The 15,908-nt window shown below is 45.2% G+C and overlaps 1 protein-coding gene across 1 annotated transcript in view; it reads left to right on the plus strand.

Moving 5' to 3' along the window:
• LOC147706847 (exportin-5-like) overlaps positions 1-15,908 on the plus strand; it is a 2,027,127-nt gene that overhangs the window by 1,646,488 nt on the left and 364,731 nt on the right. The window contains exon 28 of the mRNA XM_086926003.1: positions 15,001-15,095. Within this exon, the coding sequence (XP_086782129.1) occupies positions 15,001-15,095 (95 nt within the window). The remainder of the gene's footprint in view (positions 1-15,000; positions 15,096-15,908) is intronic.

Raw genomic sequence — 15,908 nt, forward strand, 5'->3', positions numbered from 1 at the left:
GATCTGTCAGGCAGCTGAAGTCCTAGATTTAAAGCTGCCTTTAGTTGAGATCAAAATTAATGTCTTCACAGCAATTCAGAATTCTTGGTCCGCAACGTCTGAGCCAGTGCTCGCCTTTAACGAGACCCAGGCCAAATATCTTCATGGGCACTTTGTCAAAGCCCTGTTCCACTGGTGAACATCCTACCCTGAAAAACCTTCTGAGTAAAGACTTCACCCAGTAAGGTGAATCTCCATTCATTCCCCATGACTCCTCCAGATATGAAGTCCAAGAGAATTTTAGTGTTTGGCACAAACATGTTCGCCTCTGCCAGTCTGTAATTGTGATCAGTAAATGGTGTATACTTAATGGGTCCCTATTTGTATGCCCTCTAAGATATGGCCAGTGTGATCTTGACTTCGGTTACGGAAGACCGTCTTTGGCTCAGACAATCCATGATGAAGAGGACACAGCCAAATGTGGGATCCACACTGGCCTAGATACGACTGATTGCCTTGGAAAAGGCACCAGTGTTTTGCTTTGCCAACACTTGTGGATGCGTTCCACAAGATTCTCATGTAATATAGAAGCCTCTCATATGGATATGGTTTTTATGATGGCTCACAACTTCTCAGTGAAAAATTCTACTTTGGGGTGCTTTAAAGAGAATAGAGCCATGGCACGCTCGCTGGGTTTTGTTGACCGCTGCCAAGCAATTCCCTCATCAGGTCAAGTGATTCAGGGACTACTCTGAGGGGCTGATATAAAGGCAAAGACAGTGTATCCAATCAGCAGGGCAAGCAGTGTGCAGGGCAGAAAGGGCATCAGTACTCCTATTGCCTTTCTTCTGCTTTAGTTTGCCCATAAACGCACACACCCATTGTGTCGGGGACACGATTCAGCCCTTCCTTTCAGAATGGTGAAACATCAAATCCGACAGATGAGTCCTACAAATTGTTTAGCATGGCTATGCCCTACCAATTATTTTTGCCTTACCAAAGTGATTTTCTGAGAAAGTTACTCTCCCGAGGAGCTGTTGAGATGGTTTGGAGCTGAGAAAGAGAGGATGGTTGTTACTCTCGCTATTTCCTTGTGCTGGAGGTGGAAGGGGATCTATGGCCTGTTTTGGATCTTCAAATTCTGAATGCCTTCATGCGAAAGGACAAATTCAAAGGTTCATGTTGGCACATAACCGCTCTGCTCTGGATGGTGTCCTAACACCTGCAGGGTGTGTATTTTCATGTTCCAGGGCTGCAGTTCGATTGGTGTTATCTGCGGTTAAAGGGAATGCAGGAGCATTTTCGATTTGTTCTGCTCCCCTTTGGCCTAACCAGTACCTCCCAAATGTTTATGGAAAGTGATGGTGGTATTCACTAATACCTTTGAAGATCAGGTGTACCAATTTCCTCTACCTCAATCACTGGCTATTGAAAATGGGCTCACCACGGTCAGTCGTAGACCACCACCGGACAGCGGCAATCCTCCTGACACTATTGGAGTTCACAATCGAAAAGCCTAAGTTGCACCTGACTCTTTCATGGAAGACTCCCATTCATCTGAGCAGTCCTAGACATAGTGCAGTGCAGGGCTTTCCTCCTCCACAACGAGTCCAGTACATTTGGGCTAAAATACCATTGCTTCAGCCTCGGTCCGAGTTCAGAGTAAAAGCTATTTTGAGGCTTCATGGCCTCTTACCCCCTGCATCCGCCTTCCTGGCTATGCGAGGTGGCATATTTGCACTCTTCAATGGAATCTAAAGTTCCAATGAGCCCAACATCAAGGAAATAATCAGCTGGTATTCAATTTTCAGAGGAGACAGCTCATGAGCTGGAGTGTTGGCTGCTCAAACTTAATTGATTGAGCGGCATCTCCCTTCCCCAAACGGAGCTGATGGATGTGTCACTGCTGCTTTATGAATGTCATCTGTTGAGGGTGGGGACCAGGGACTGTGAACTCTGATGGAAGCCTGGCTCCATATCAATGTGTTGGTGTTGTGGGCCATTTCTCTAGCGTTGAAGGCCTTCCTTTCAATCCACCAAGGGGAGGCAGGTTTTCATGGATAACACTACCGCCATGTGGTATTGTAACAAGCAGGGCTGAGTAGGGTCCTGTGCCAGGAGGCTCTAAACCTCTGGAGTTGACTAGAGCAACACTTTCTCAGGTGGAATGGTCCTTTAATGCCAGAGTGGATCATCAAAGCGGGCGATTTCTGGCAGATCACAAATGGTGTCTACGTCCAGAGGTGGCGTAGGGCAACTTTTGGCAGTGGTAGGGACCGTGGATAGATCTTTTTGCCATTGCAGAGATCATGCCTTGTTTAGAGATTTGCATGTTGGAGTCTCCTTGAGAACACTTGCTAGGTGTTGCATTACATTTGGATTGGAACACTGAATTCCTGTACTCCATTCTGCCCTGGCCGCAAGCTCTGAAAAAGGTGACGAATGACTGGCCCCAAGTGCTAGTGAAAGGAGATTGGACCAGGAGAGTGTGGCACATGTAAAGTTTGGGCATTTGTCCTCTAATCAGGCTACTTCTTAGGGAAGGATCATCTGTTGCAGTAGCAAGACCGGGCTGTCCACCTGAATCTGCTCAATCTAAACCTCCATGCATAAAGATAGAGTGGCAGCTGTTTTCTGTTTCATCTAATGCATGCCTAAAGTGGCGGATGTCATCTTTGACATTTATGCTGGGCAAATATGTGGCATGGGATGACATACTTAAGACTAAATTCGTTACAAGTAAACCTTTCTATATATATATATATATAATTATTTATGTTTGACCCAGCCAGGTCTTATAGTGGGCACTATTGAAAGTTATTTGCCTGCACTTTCTGCCTGTCTACGTTTTCCGGACAGTCATTCTTATTTACATCCCCTGTAGTGATGATATTTATAAATGGTCTGAAATGCCTTGTTTCACATGTATGTCATTTGAGCAGATGCATAGCCGCTTGCTGCATCTCCTGACTTTGTTTTGGTCAGACTCACTCTGAGGCTGTTGCGTCTCATGGACACCTGCACTACAATAGCCACTATTGTAGACTCCCTGATCTTGGGAAAAGCAGAAAACCTAATTTTTAAATTTATAATGCAGTCGTCCAAAATATGGACAGGAGCCCTGGTCTATAGACCTCCAGGACACAAAGCCAACTTTGTAGATGGGTTACAGAACGTATTGCGCCCTTTGTTTTGGACGCAAACAATTGTATTCTTATTGGAGATTTTAATTATCATGTCGACCTATCGCTGGATTCAAACACTGACCAATTGATAACATCATTGCAGACATTAGGGCTAGAACAATTGGTAATAGGCTCGACCCATCAGGCCAGTCACACTCTAGACCTTTTGTTTACAAACTCAACTAAGCTCGTAGTCGGTCAGCCCCTACAGCTTCTTTGGACTGATCACTATCTAATAAATTTTAGTCTTCTAATGGATGACTCTATGGTGAGTCGTGACAAGGATAAGTGCTGTCATTAGATCGTGGCGGAAGGCTACTCCTGCCTCTTTCTCTACTCATTTTAATTTTGTTGCTCTTCCTGATACAGATTACAGAGGAAGCTACTAAGGCTTTTGAACACGCCATAACATCCACCCTGAATATAGTGGCCCCTATGTCAAGAGTTAAGACCAAGAGCAAACCATCCCCTTGGTACACTGCAGCACTAAAAGTTGAGAAACTGTCCAACAGGGCCACAGAACGAATCTGGAGAAAAACACAAACTGCCAGTGATCGAACTAAATATAAAGAAAGCCACCGCTCATAACTAAATAATATCAAACAGGCTAAAAAGCGGTATTTAACTGATAGGATTGAGAACGCTGCCAATTCCAGTAAGGAGCTATATAAAATCCAGGACTGGGTCGACAAAATATCTTCCTTCCTCCAAGAAAATAAAATTTCCACGCATCCACTTACGATGAACCATTCACTGGTACCTCTGCTGACTAATTTTAAACCAGTAACTTGTGAACAGGTATCAGAAGTTCTTGTCAAAATTAAATCTGGCTCTCCTGCTGATCCTCTTCCCCCCGGATCTATATGAAAATAGCCTCACGGCTGACACCAAGGCTAACAGAGATCTTTAATATGTCTCTGGAACAAGATGCTGTACCAAGAAATTGGAAGATAGCGTAAGGCAGACCCATCTTAAAGAAGCCCACTCTAGATGCCAGTAAACCAGGCAACTACCTCCCCATTTCACTGCTGCCTTATTTCGTGAAAGCTCTTGAGGCCCTGGTAAACAAACAACTAACAAGTCATCTAGAAAGCCATAAGCTTCTTGATTCTTCTCAATCAGGGTTTCGAGCGGCACATAGTACTGAAACGGTGGTTGTTGAAGTGGTAGACAACATCAGGCGGGCCTTGGATAAAAAAGAATCAGTTATACTGGTACTTTTAGACCTGTCGGCCGTTTTTGATACCTTCTCCCATGACATTTTGTTACAGCGGCTCTGTGAGATGGGGTCCTAGGGAAGGCCCTGGACTGGTTTACCAATTATCTAAAAGACCGCTCTACCACCATGCATCTAGGTTCACTGGCTGCGTGTAGCAGACCAGTATCTATTGGAGTTCCCCAGGGATCTATCTTGAGCCCTATGCTCTTTAATCTGTATGTCACCCCATTGGCCAAGATAATCCGGTCCTACGGGTTTGAGGCTGTCTCGTATGTAGACAATATCCAGCTGCTGATCACATTTGGCCCTGACCCTTCTGACACAATGGTCCGGTTTAAAAACTGTATGACCCACATCGACAGCTGGATGGGCCAAAATAAATTACAGTTAAACAGCAAAACCGAGATCATCTTGTTTGGCAGGGCCGAAGATCAACCTCCTCCCCCCCCTATCACTAGTCACGGTCCTAAAACTTGGTCCATCCTCTATCCCTGCACCCTCTCCAAAAATGCAAAGAAAAACTTTAAACACAAACAACTAATTCTTCACAAAGAAACGCTTTTTGTTGATCACTATCGCAGTCTCACCCCTATGATTAAATCAAACTACATTTTCTACTCCAAGCGCCCCTCTAAATGGAAAAGCACCTTCCTCCACCCACTCCCTATCACTAAGTGTTGCAAAATTCCATATGGCTTGAAACTATTTGCCTCACCATCCCCTACCTTTCTTGGCGAAATAGACATTTTTAAATCTGGAAACATCCTCATACAAGCCTCGGAAAAACATCTCACCATCTTTGAACACCATTTCAGCATCTTATCCCACCTACTTTCGTCCCCATTTTCTGACCCGCCTTCCTCACTATCTCAATCTGACCCTATACCTCCTCTTTTACCTTCTCTCCCCCCATCGCCTACGGACTATGACAAAGACATGAACATCTCCCAAACACAGACACCCTATTTCTCAACTACTCCCCCTCCCAATGATCCACCTACTACCCTTACATTCACCCGCGTTCTCTCTCCGCTACTGATGGCTCCTAATGATCACAGCGCCCCCCCCTTTTCCATCCTCACCCCAAACACACTATGACCTAACACCTCCCCTAACACTTATCCAACCCCTCACCTTACAAACGTAGAAAACTCCATTGAAATCTCCCTAGCACAGATTACCAATCTTGCCCCTACCTTAACAACAGTCCCTCATAATGATTCACCAACTACCCACTCAACCACCCTTTCGCTCTCTCCCCCTCTTGAGGCCCCAACACCTCTCAACAGTCCCCCCATACCATCCTCTATCTCCCTGCCCCATCTACCTGACCACCCTCCAACTATTCCTCCTGCTCCAACTCCTTCCTCCCCAACGGGCCTTTCCCTACCTAACCAGGAATACTACTTCCCTCACTCACTTCGAGCTCCCTTTCCTGCCCCGGACTCTCCTCAGTCACCAGTGACTACCTCACCCCACCTCTCCTCCCTCTCCTCAACTTCTAATCAGAAGCCCCTTCATCACCCCCTCCCGGCCTCCCTTCCCACCCACTCCCCAGACCCCTTGTCTCAACAAACACTTAACTCCCTCCTAGTCCCCATGAATTCCCACCTTCATTCCCCTTCTCCCTCATTCCCCAGACGCTCCTTAACATAGAACTCATTCTCGCGAACCTATCGTTTGAAATCACCGCTCTCAGAAAAGACGTCAATTTCCTATCCTCACTCAACCGCCCCAATCCTGCTAGTTCTCTGTGCACTGATCAAAGCAACGCCTCAGTCACCCTACTACAGGATATATCCCCCCTCGCTAACGATACTCTTAGAACCTTACTTGCCCCAAACCTCCTCCCTGCCTCTAACTTCCTTGACTCATTAAATCCTTAATTCCCATGCTTTTTAAATACCGACCCTCTGATTCCACAAGCTCCTATCCCCGTGATCCTTGGGACTAACGGAATCACAACTTCTCCAACCTCTCCTAGACTTCCCCCGCAACTTACCACAATCCGACCCTGCCCTCCCCCTGCAAACAACCCTATACCCCTGTCTTGCATGCTGGTAAACTGCCGATCAGCAGTCCAACACGCTATTGAAATTTCAGAAACCATCCTTGATGAATCAATTGACATTGCCTTTCTTACTGAAACTTGGCTGAAAGATCACTCCTCTTCCATTCTTGATATATTCCCACCCCCCTCCCTGGCTACTCCATCCTCCGAAAAGATAGGCCTGTTAAAACTGGCGGCGGGCTAGCATTAATCTATAAAAATGAACTCCAACTCTCCCCTGTGCGCATCCACAATCCTTCTACTTTTGAATTTCTCGGACCAGAACTTAAAATGTATGGCTCCCCTCCTTCAGATTACATAACATCTATCATCCGCCCGGTGACCCTCTTCCTTTTGTGGAATAATGGTCTGACCTTCTCACCCAATCCTCACTTTCCAACTCTAAAACCCTCTTCCTCTGGAATTTTAACCTTCATTGGAACAAAAAAGACGATCCTATGATTAACCTCCTCACTGATCTACTTGACATCAATAACTTAAAACAACTATGCCACTCCCCCATTCACTCAGAAGGAACCACTCTCGACGGCATTGACTGGTCTGACCACCACCTCATCCTTTTCAAGATCACTAACACTCCCCCACCCAAATCCATCAAACAGATGGAACTAACCAGAAATCTTCACCTTATCCCTCCAGGCGAACTGGAGGCCAAAGTCAAAGCTCAACTGCAACTCTCCCCTCCCTCTCAAAATGCCAATGACCTCACCATACACTTTAACAAATCCATTGTTGAGGTTCTTGATCAAATCGCCCCAACCAAACTAAAACAGAAAAGCTCCTCCAATTCCTGGTTCAACCCAGATCTCAACAATGAGCGTCGCAATCTTAGATCTACAGAACGCATTTGGAGGCAAAACCCCTCCCCCTTTAACCTCTCTCTCAGATCCGCTAGATCCAACTATAAAAAACACATCCTCAATGCGAATACATCATTCTTCTGCTCACACTCGATCGGGCCAAAAACAGACCTAGGGAACTCTTCACCATTGTGAAAAACCAAACCTCCTCTGCTCCCCAAAAAGTAATTGCCTCCACTGAGAGATGTGAGTAAGTTGCCAATTACTTCTTAGAAAATATCTCTAAAATAGATCAATCCTTCACCCGAACTCCCCTCCTTAACCCACTACCCCCATTAGACACTTCCTCTAACTCTCCTACACCCGCTACGCTCCCTCTTGAATCCTTATCGCTCCCTCTTATCGCCCTGATTCTCAAACCCATCCACATCACTCTGGAACTAAAAAACAATGATTCTTGGCATGACTTCCATCCGGTCATGGAACTGGATGTCCTTAACTTCATTTCCAGACTGAAACCATATTCACACACTAATGACCCACTCCCTTCCAACCTCGTCCAAGACCTTAAACATATCATTACCCCCTACTGGACCTCCATCAGCAACTCCTCCTTTACCTCTGGTTGTGTCCCTGCCTCCCTCCAATTAGGTAAAATCACTCCCATTCTCAAAAATCCCGCTCGTGATCCCAATGACCTAATAACCTTTGTCCTATCTCTAACCTTCCTATTCTCTCAAAAGCCCTTGAAAAGTGCACCCAGTTACAACTAGATAAGCACATTGATTCATTCAATCTTTTAGACTCGTTCCAATTCGCCTTCAGAATGGGCTGTGGTACAGAAACAGCAATGCTAAACATAATGGATGACATCCAACACGCCCTTGACAATGGTGATACCTCCCTACTCATTCTCCTTGATCTCTCCGTTGCATTTGATACTGTAAATCACTCTACACTACTTAACACACTTAACCGCATCGATGTTCGCGCTGTGCAGCTTTTTTTTAAAAGCCGCGTTACATGACGAGCTCAGCTCGTCATCAGCACACGCCACCCGTGGGTGATGACGAGCTGAGCTCGTCATCAGCATCGAAAGGGTTAAAGATAGTTTTGGCCTCAACGGCTCTGTCCTTAAATGGTTCACCTCCTTTTTCCAACACAGAACTCAGCAAATTAAAATCCTTGACTGCCTTTCTAAACCGCTGCCCATCTCCCTAGAGGGCCCCCAAGGTTCCATCCTCTCCCCCTCTCTATTTAACCTCTTCATGGAACCCCTCACCCTCATCCTTAAACAAGCAGGAAGCAATTACCACCTATACGCCAATGACACCCAACTTTACTATAAAATTCAATCCCGCTCAGATGTCCTTCACCTCAATGACACCTTGAGTAAAATTCAATCCTGGTTCCACTGCAACCACCTCAAACTCAATCCAAAAAAGACCGAAATAATTATTTTTTCCCCTTAAAACAACTCGCTCCTCATTCTATCCTGGATCTCTGACATTACTGCACTCAACTGATTCCTCACCATATCCACCTCTGTTAAATCACTTGGTTTTAACATTGACCTGAAGCTTTCTCTTACCCCCACATTAAAAACTCAGCCAAAAGCGCTCTCTACACACTCCATCACTTAAAGAAAATAAAACTCTTAATTCCAGCTGATGCCTTTATTCCAGCTGATGCCTTTAAATTAGCCGTCCAATCTCTGGTTCTGTCAAAACCCGATTATGGTAACGCCATCCTCACTTAAACTCCTAAAGCACACCTCTCCCCGATCAAATTGGTTCTTAACCTAGCCGCTAGGCTCATTAACGACCTTAAATGGTTTGACCATATCTCCCCCGCCTTTAAAACCTTAAGTGGCTGCCCATTGAAGGAAGAACCTCATACAAGATGTCGTGCATTACACACAAAGCCCTGCATCAAAGTTCCCCGCAGTACCTCACAGATAAACACATAGCCGGCAGCTCTAGATCACTGAGGAGCTCCAACACCCTTGCTCTTATACCTCCGCTAATTAACAAGAAAACCACACAATCTCACTCCTTCTCTGGGAACGCACCGAACATCTGGAACGCCCTCCCCAAAGATTTTCGTAGCAACCCCTCTTACGCCAGCTTCGAAAAATACCTCAATGTTTTCCTGCTGAACAAATACTGGGGTCCTTAAATCCGCCCCTTGGCGCTCATCCCTCCCCGTCCTCTTATTGCTCTCCTTCCCCCAACTCCTCCCTCCTGTCCTCCCTATAGGATATGCCCCTTCCACCTGATATGATGGAATACTCTCCCCCCTCCTCAACATAGCCCACCACCCTACTCCTACCCCCCCCACCCACCCACCCTCCATGCGTTCCACCCGAATATATGCTAATAATCTCAGGACTAGCAGGCAACCCCTCTCTCAATGTATGTACTTATGTAACATGACAATATGAATCCCTGAGCTGCTTTGACTTTCCTGTTTGGATTTTTTATTCTACCTCATTGTTAACCTGTTACTATCAATTAACCCTATCTATATATAGCTGTATGATGTTTGCCTTAAGTATCCCCCTCCCTTCCTCCCCCCCACCCCGACACCTCCTTTGCTTGTTTAGACTGTGCAATAAATTTAATAAGCTGTCTAAAGGTTATGTTGTGTTTTGAATACTACCTCATTGTTATATTCGACATATTGCAGTGTCTACTCCTGTAAAGCGCTCTGATACCCCCAGGTCCAGCTAGCGCTATATAAAACATGTTAAATGAAAGCAGCTGGTGGCCCCAGACCATCTCCAAAACAAACCGTCTGCAATCTGGGAATTACCATCGACAATAAGCTTTCCATGAAAGCCCATGTAAACCGAGAATTGGGCACCTGCTATGCCATCTTACGGAAATTACGAAACATTTCAAGTGGCTACCAATTGAAACCCGGAAGCCACTTGTGCAGGGCCTTATTGTAAGTCGCATGGACTACGGAAATGCCTTATTGGCCTCTATAAACGAAGATCTTTTCTCCAAACTACAGATTCTGCAGAACACAGCAGCCAGACTAATCTTGGATCTGCCTCCTAGATCTCCGTCCGGTCCCAATTTGAAACACCTCCATTGGCTTCCAATTAGGAAGAGAGAGTCTGCAAGCGCCTTGAGACCTAATAGTGATCTGTGCGCTATACAAGACTCTCTGACTTTGACTTTTGACTCCTGCTGGTAACACATACCTGTCAGCATATGCGGTCTCTGCAGAGGGACCTGAAGTCCCAGTGGGCGCAGCATCAGTGGAATCTCTCTGACCTGTTCCTCATATCGAAGGGAATTACAAAAGACCTGTAATGTGGGCTGACAAACCGCGATTGGATCAGCAACAGACCCCTCTCCCTTCCCCACCCAGAACTGACTGTAATGACAGATACTTCACTCTTGGGTTGGCGCTGCCATCTGGGAAAGGTGGAAATCAGAGGACTCTGGTCTCTGGACTAACATGTTGGAGCTGAGGGCAATTCAGTTGGCATTAAAAGCCTTTCTTCCTTTGATCAAGGGATGGCTAGTGCAGGTTCACGAACACCACCACCATTTGGTACTGAAATAAACTGGGTGGGGTGGAGTCGTGGACCCTGTGTCAAAAGGGCCCTGTGCCTCTGGACATGGCTGGAACATCAGGGCATTTGCCTTGTGGTTTAAAGCCTGGCAGGCCGGAGCGGACAAACTCAACTCTCTGTGCCTATTGGGACTCCACCATCTGGACCTAAAAAGGAGTGCTGTCGCTCTACTTTGATCATACTAGAGAGTTCCCTGTGGACGATCAACTCCTCGTTCGGTACATTGGTTCAAAGAAAGGAAAGACTGTGCAGAAATTAACCATTCCATTTAACGATGGATTGTGCTCCGCATTAAAATCTGCCGCGCACAGGCCAAAAAGCAACTCCTTGAGGGGCTGCTAACTCATTCCACCAGAGACAAGGCAGCTTTAGCTGATGGAGTCCATCTCCCAGATATCTGTCAGGCTGCAACATGGGCGTCTTTGCACACACTTACTAAGCACTACTGCCTTGACAGTCCTGTCTGCGGCTAGAAATCTCAGATGTAAAAGTTACTTGCCTTCAGTGACGCCTTATCTGGTAGAGACTCTTATCTAGCTGCAGATTCCTTACTGACTCTACTGCCCTCTCTGCTTTGCAAATGCATTTCTTCACTTAGGTTACCTTTATGAGGTCCTTAGTGCTGCACACCAGTACATCAGCAACCTTCGAGGCTTTGAGCTTCTGGCATGGAAAGGTAACTAAAGGTAACTGATTTAAGTGCACTGAGGTGGTGCCTATGTAGGCACCATGCACGTCACTTCCAGTGTGGCTGACGCAGACCCAAACAATGCCACCTACCTGTGGGCAGAGGTACTGCCCGAAATGTTTCCGGATCCAATTTGATGCCTGGAGATAATTCCAAGGTACAGAGTCTGCGGCTAAATAGTCTCTACCAGATAAGACCTAAGCGAATGTAAGTAACTTGTTCTTCATCCTCAATCCTGCAAGATCTTTGCTAGTTCTCCACTGCAGAAGCCAGATCTCTGAAGAAGGGAAATCTGACATTTGAAGAAGCTAATTCCAAGGAGTTGCCTACATTTCCAATATTAAAGAGACGTAGGCAGAGAGACACAAACCCTTTTCCTCATCCTCTGCCAAGACCTGCTTCTTCTTCATCATCACAGTCACCACAGCTCTCACCTTCCCTTCCTCACTCACACAGAATGATGCAGTTCAGGATAGTCACTCCAAACCACAGAATCCCCACTATAATCCTGCACTGCCAGATGATGTTGTCAACCTGTCAAAGGATTGCAGTCTGGACCCTTAGCATAACACCACTTTTTAATTGTACCCAATGAAAGCTTCATCGCCCGAAAACACAACATACCACGTTGTCATTCAAAGAGCAGCATACCACCATAAAGTGAAACAGCATGTCAGAGGAAGACGTCTTCCTGCTAGAGACCTTGTCTATGAACAGAGATGTCTGTAGAATTAGTGCCCTTGCTTCAGAGCATGTCCAAACAAACAAGGGAAAGTTTTAAGCAGCTTATGACTAGGGGGCTTACACCTAGAATAGAGAAGAAATATTTGCTGGTGCTTGATTACCGAGGAGTTGTATATCGCCTGCATTCAAAAACAAGGAAGCATTCACACATACCTCAGTTGTCAGCTTTAGCACACTTGATGTGGCAGCGGACGATAGCCATCTGAGCCGCAGGCGGGCAAATTTTGTACTGCAAAGGAATAGCTTGGACAACTGTTTGACTACAAGCATCCCTTCCCCCGTTGAGCTCATGGGGCCAGATTTCAGCATAAAAAATATCTAAAAAGAACAAATACAGATTGGGTATCGTATTGTATGTATATTTTCCTTAACACTTAAGAAGACCTATTTTGATGTCACTACCAGGAGTGGTACTAGGGATCAGTATTATGGTCCTGTCGAAGAGCATTGGGGTAATGGCTTGAAACATGTTGACTGCGAGATATACACACACATAGACGTGTGCCTCTCCTTTTCCCGTTTTTAACAATACCAGCAATAGGATTGAATAAATATTTAGTTCCTACCTAACAACTGTATTTTTTTAATCCTAAAGTAGACCCTCCCACTCTTATATCATCTATTGCTTTATAGTATTCAAATTATAAAGTGCTCCCACACTTATGGATGAACTGCTCAGGGATATTTGTCTACGTTTTTCCTCCACTACCTCTAATTTAGTGAGGCAGTTGAGACAAATGTCCTTGATGTTCATTGCAATGCCGTGCTATGTAGATTTTTATAATGTGCTAATCACCCATGAGCGTATCCTTTTTCTTGCCGATGGGTAGGCGGGGCTTGCCCGGAGTTAATTGTAGAGTCATTCTTCAGCTTCTTGGTGAATTTGAATAGCGATGCAGTGGACCTGCTGTATTGTGGGAGGTCGTTCCAAGCCTTAGGGGTGATGTGTGAGACGGCTCAACCTCCCGCTCTGTTATGTATGCGGAGAATGTGCACAAGTGAGAGACCAGGTGCATGGAGAGTTGGTGCAAGCGGATGTGCATGTTGAGGTAAGCAGGGCCTATGTTGTGTAAACCCTTGTGGGTGTGTATGACGAGTTTGATGTGAGTGCATTTGTGTATGGGGAACCAGTGGAGTTCCTTGAGGTGTGGAGTGGTGTGGGCGCATTGAAGGAGGTTTGGATGAGTCTTGCTGCGGTGTTCTGGATGGTTTGGAGTCTGTTCAGGAGCTATTTGTTGAATCCCTCATAGAGTGCATTGCCATAGTCCAGTCTGCTTGTTATGAGGGCTTGTGTGACTGTTTTCTAGTATCCACTTAAAAGGTTTTCTCAGCATCTTCAGCTGGTGGAGGTAAATGTGGTGACTTGCCCGGTCTTGTCCAGTTTTTCATGCAGGAAGATTCCCAGGTTTTTGGCATGAACGGTAGGGGTTGAGGCAGGCCTGAAGTCTTCAGAGATCCAGATGGAGTTCCACTTGGAGATTTTGATTTTGTTTAGTCTGTGTTGAGCGTGAAGCAGTTGGACCTCATCCACATAGCTACTGTGGTCATGCAGGTGTTGAAATTGGTCTTGCTTGCATGAGTCTTGTCTGAATGGGAGAGTATGAGTTTGGTGTCTGCGTAAGAGTGGATGTTGATGTTGTGGGATCTGATGTCAGCCAGTGGTTTCATGTAGATGTTGAACAGGGTTGGTCTAAGAGATGAGCCTTGTGGTACTCTACAGATGAGATTTCTGGCTTACCACGTTTAGGGTGTTATGCTGACTTTGTTTTTTATTCGTAAGGAACAGATCCGAAGAGCGTTGTCATTCTACATTGATCACACAATAGAGTTCCGGGTGGACAATCGGCTCTTTGTAGGGGATGTTGGCATTAAGGCAGACTTCCGTGCAGAAACAGACCATCTCACGATGGATAGTTCTATTCATAAAGATCTGCAACACATTGGCCAAAAAGCAACCCCCTGAGGACATTTGTCCTCATTATACTAGACCAAAGGCTTTAACCGCTGTTAGCTTGCGAAGGCCCTGTCCTGGACATCTGTCAGGCCGTAACGTGGCCATTGTTAACACACTTTCATGAAGCATTACTGTCTAGATGGTCAGGTCCATCGTGACGGACACTTTTTCTGTTCAGTCATAGAGGACTCTTCAGTTTGATTTGTTTTTGCAGACTCACCTCTGAGGCTGTATTGCTTGGGCATCTATTCTAAGGTAACAAATCTGCGACTAGAATTATTGTCAGATGAACAAGTTAATTACCTCTAGTAATACCTAATTTGGTAGACAACTCATTCTAGCCGCAGATCCTCCCCGCTCTGAAAACTGATTCAGTACGGTCACCCTTCTGAAGACCTTAGCAATCCACACCAGTATGTCCGCATTCTTCATTGCTCTGCTTTTCTGGCATGAAAAGAAACTAGAGTTTGCATGCTGGGGTGGTGCCTATATGGGCATTGCGCACATCACTTCTGCCGCTGATGGTACCAACGTTGACGAGAACAATGCCACCTACCAGCACATATGGGTACTGCCCGAAATTTTCTGGATCCAGTCTGACGCCTGGGTAATATTCTAAGGTAAGGAATTTGCATCTAGATAGTCTACCAGACAAGGCATTACCGAAGTTAAGTAACTTGTTCTTTTATCCATGTGGAATACTTTTTGGTCTAAGTAAAATGATATCTGATTGGCAAATCGATAAACTGTATTCTTTTCTTTCTTGACCAGGTGGTATTGATAAGAATGTTGTGAAAGATGTGCGCCCTCCAAATGCTCCATCATTAGTTCTCACAGAGCTAGGAACCTGCTTGATGAAAGAACCGGTAAGCTATAGTCAATGCATAAGTCGCTGAAATGAGACCCTTCATTTAATATTACATTTAATGTTCTTTTTTGGAGTGGGGCAAGCTCCCCTTTGTACTATTTATTACTAACCATTCTTTACCTCATTCACCTTTAAACCATGAAATTACTTTTACCACTGCCAACCCATAAAACCTAAAATTACCCCTACAGTTCCATAACTTTAAAATTACACTTACCACCCTACACCAGTACCCACCCCCAAACCCTTTATTTACCCTTACCACCCTTTACCACTGCCACACATAGACCCTGATATTACCCTTAACCTCCCATTACCACTACCCACTTCAAAAGCCTAAATGTAGCTTTATCATTATTTGTGATATATATACTTCTACTTTTCTTAAACATACATACTATGCATCGTAAAGACATTACTAGTAAAGGCATCTGCGTGGTAAAGGCATTGCATGGTAAAGGCATCTGACAGACTTTGGTTTGTTTTCAAATCTTTTTATTTGGGAAATTACAAATAATTACCTAAACATCAGTATTAGAAACATAGTGCTTAAAGTCACGCAGCTTTGCTATATTGTTTTGATGCATATGCAAGTTTCTCTTCTGTCGGAGCTTTAGTCAAGTAAATGTAGGGTTTTCAACAAGGCATGGTCTTCCTCTGACTCTTGCTGTAGCCAACTGTTGATCCCCACAAAGACCACTATGATTCTGTAGCAATGGTTGACTTCAGTGTGGCTTTGGCTTCACCTTCATCAGCCAGGGGTGGTAGAGTGCTGAAATCATTTCAGGTAGACCCAACCAAGTACAGCTTT

Source organism: Lissotriton vulgaris, chromosome 6, assembly GCF_964263255.1.
Source record: "Lissotriton vulgaris chromosome 6, aLisVul1.2, whole genome shotgun sequence".
NCBI classification, from domain to species: domain Eukaryota; kingdom Metazoa; phylum Chordata; class Amphibia; order Caudata; family Salamandridae; genus Lissotriton; species Lissotriton vulgaris.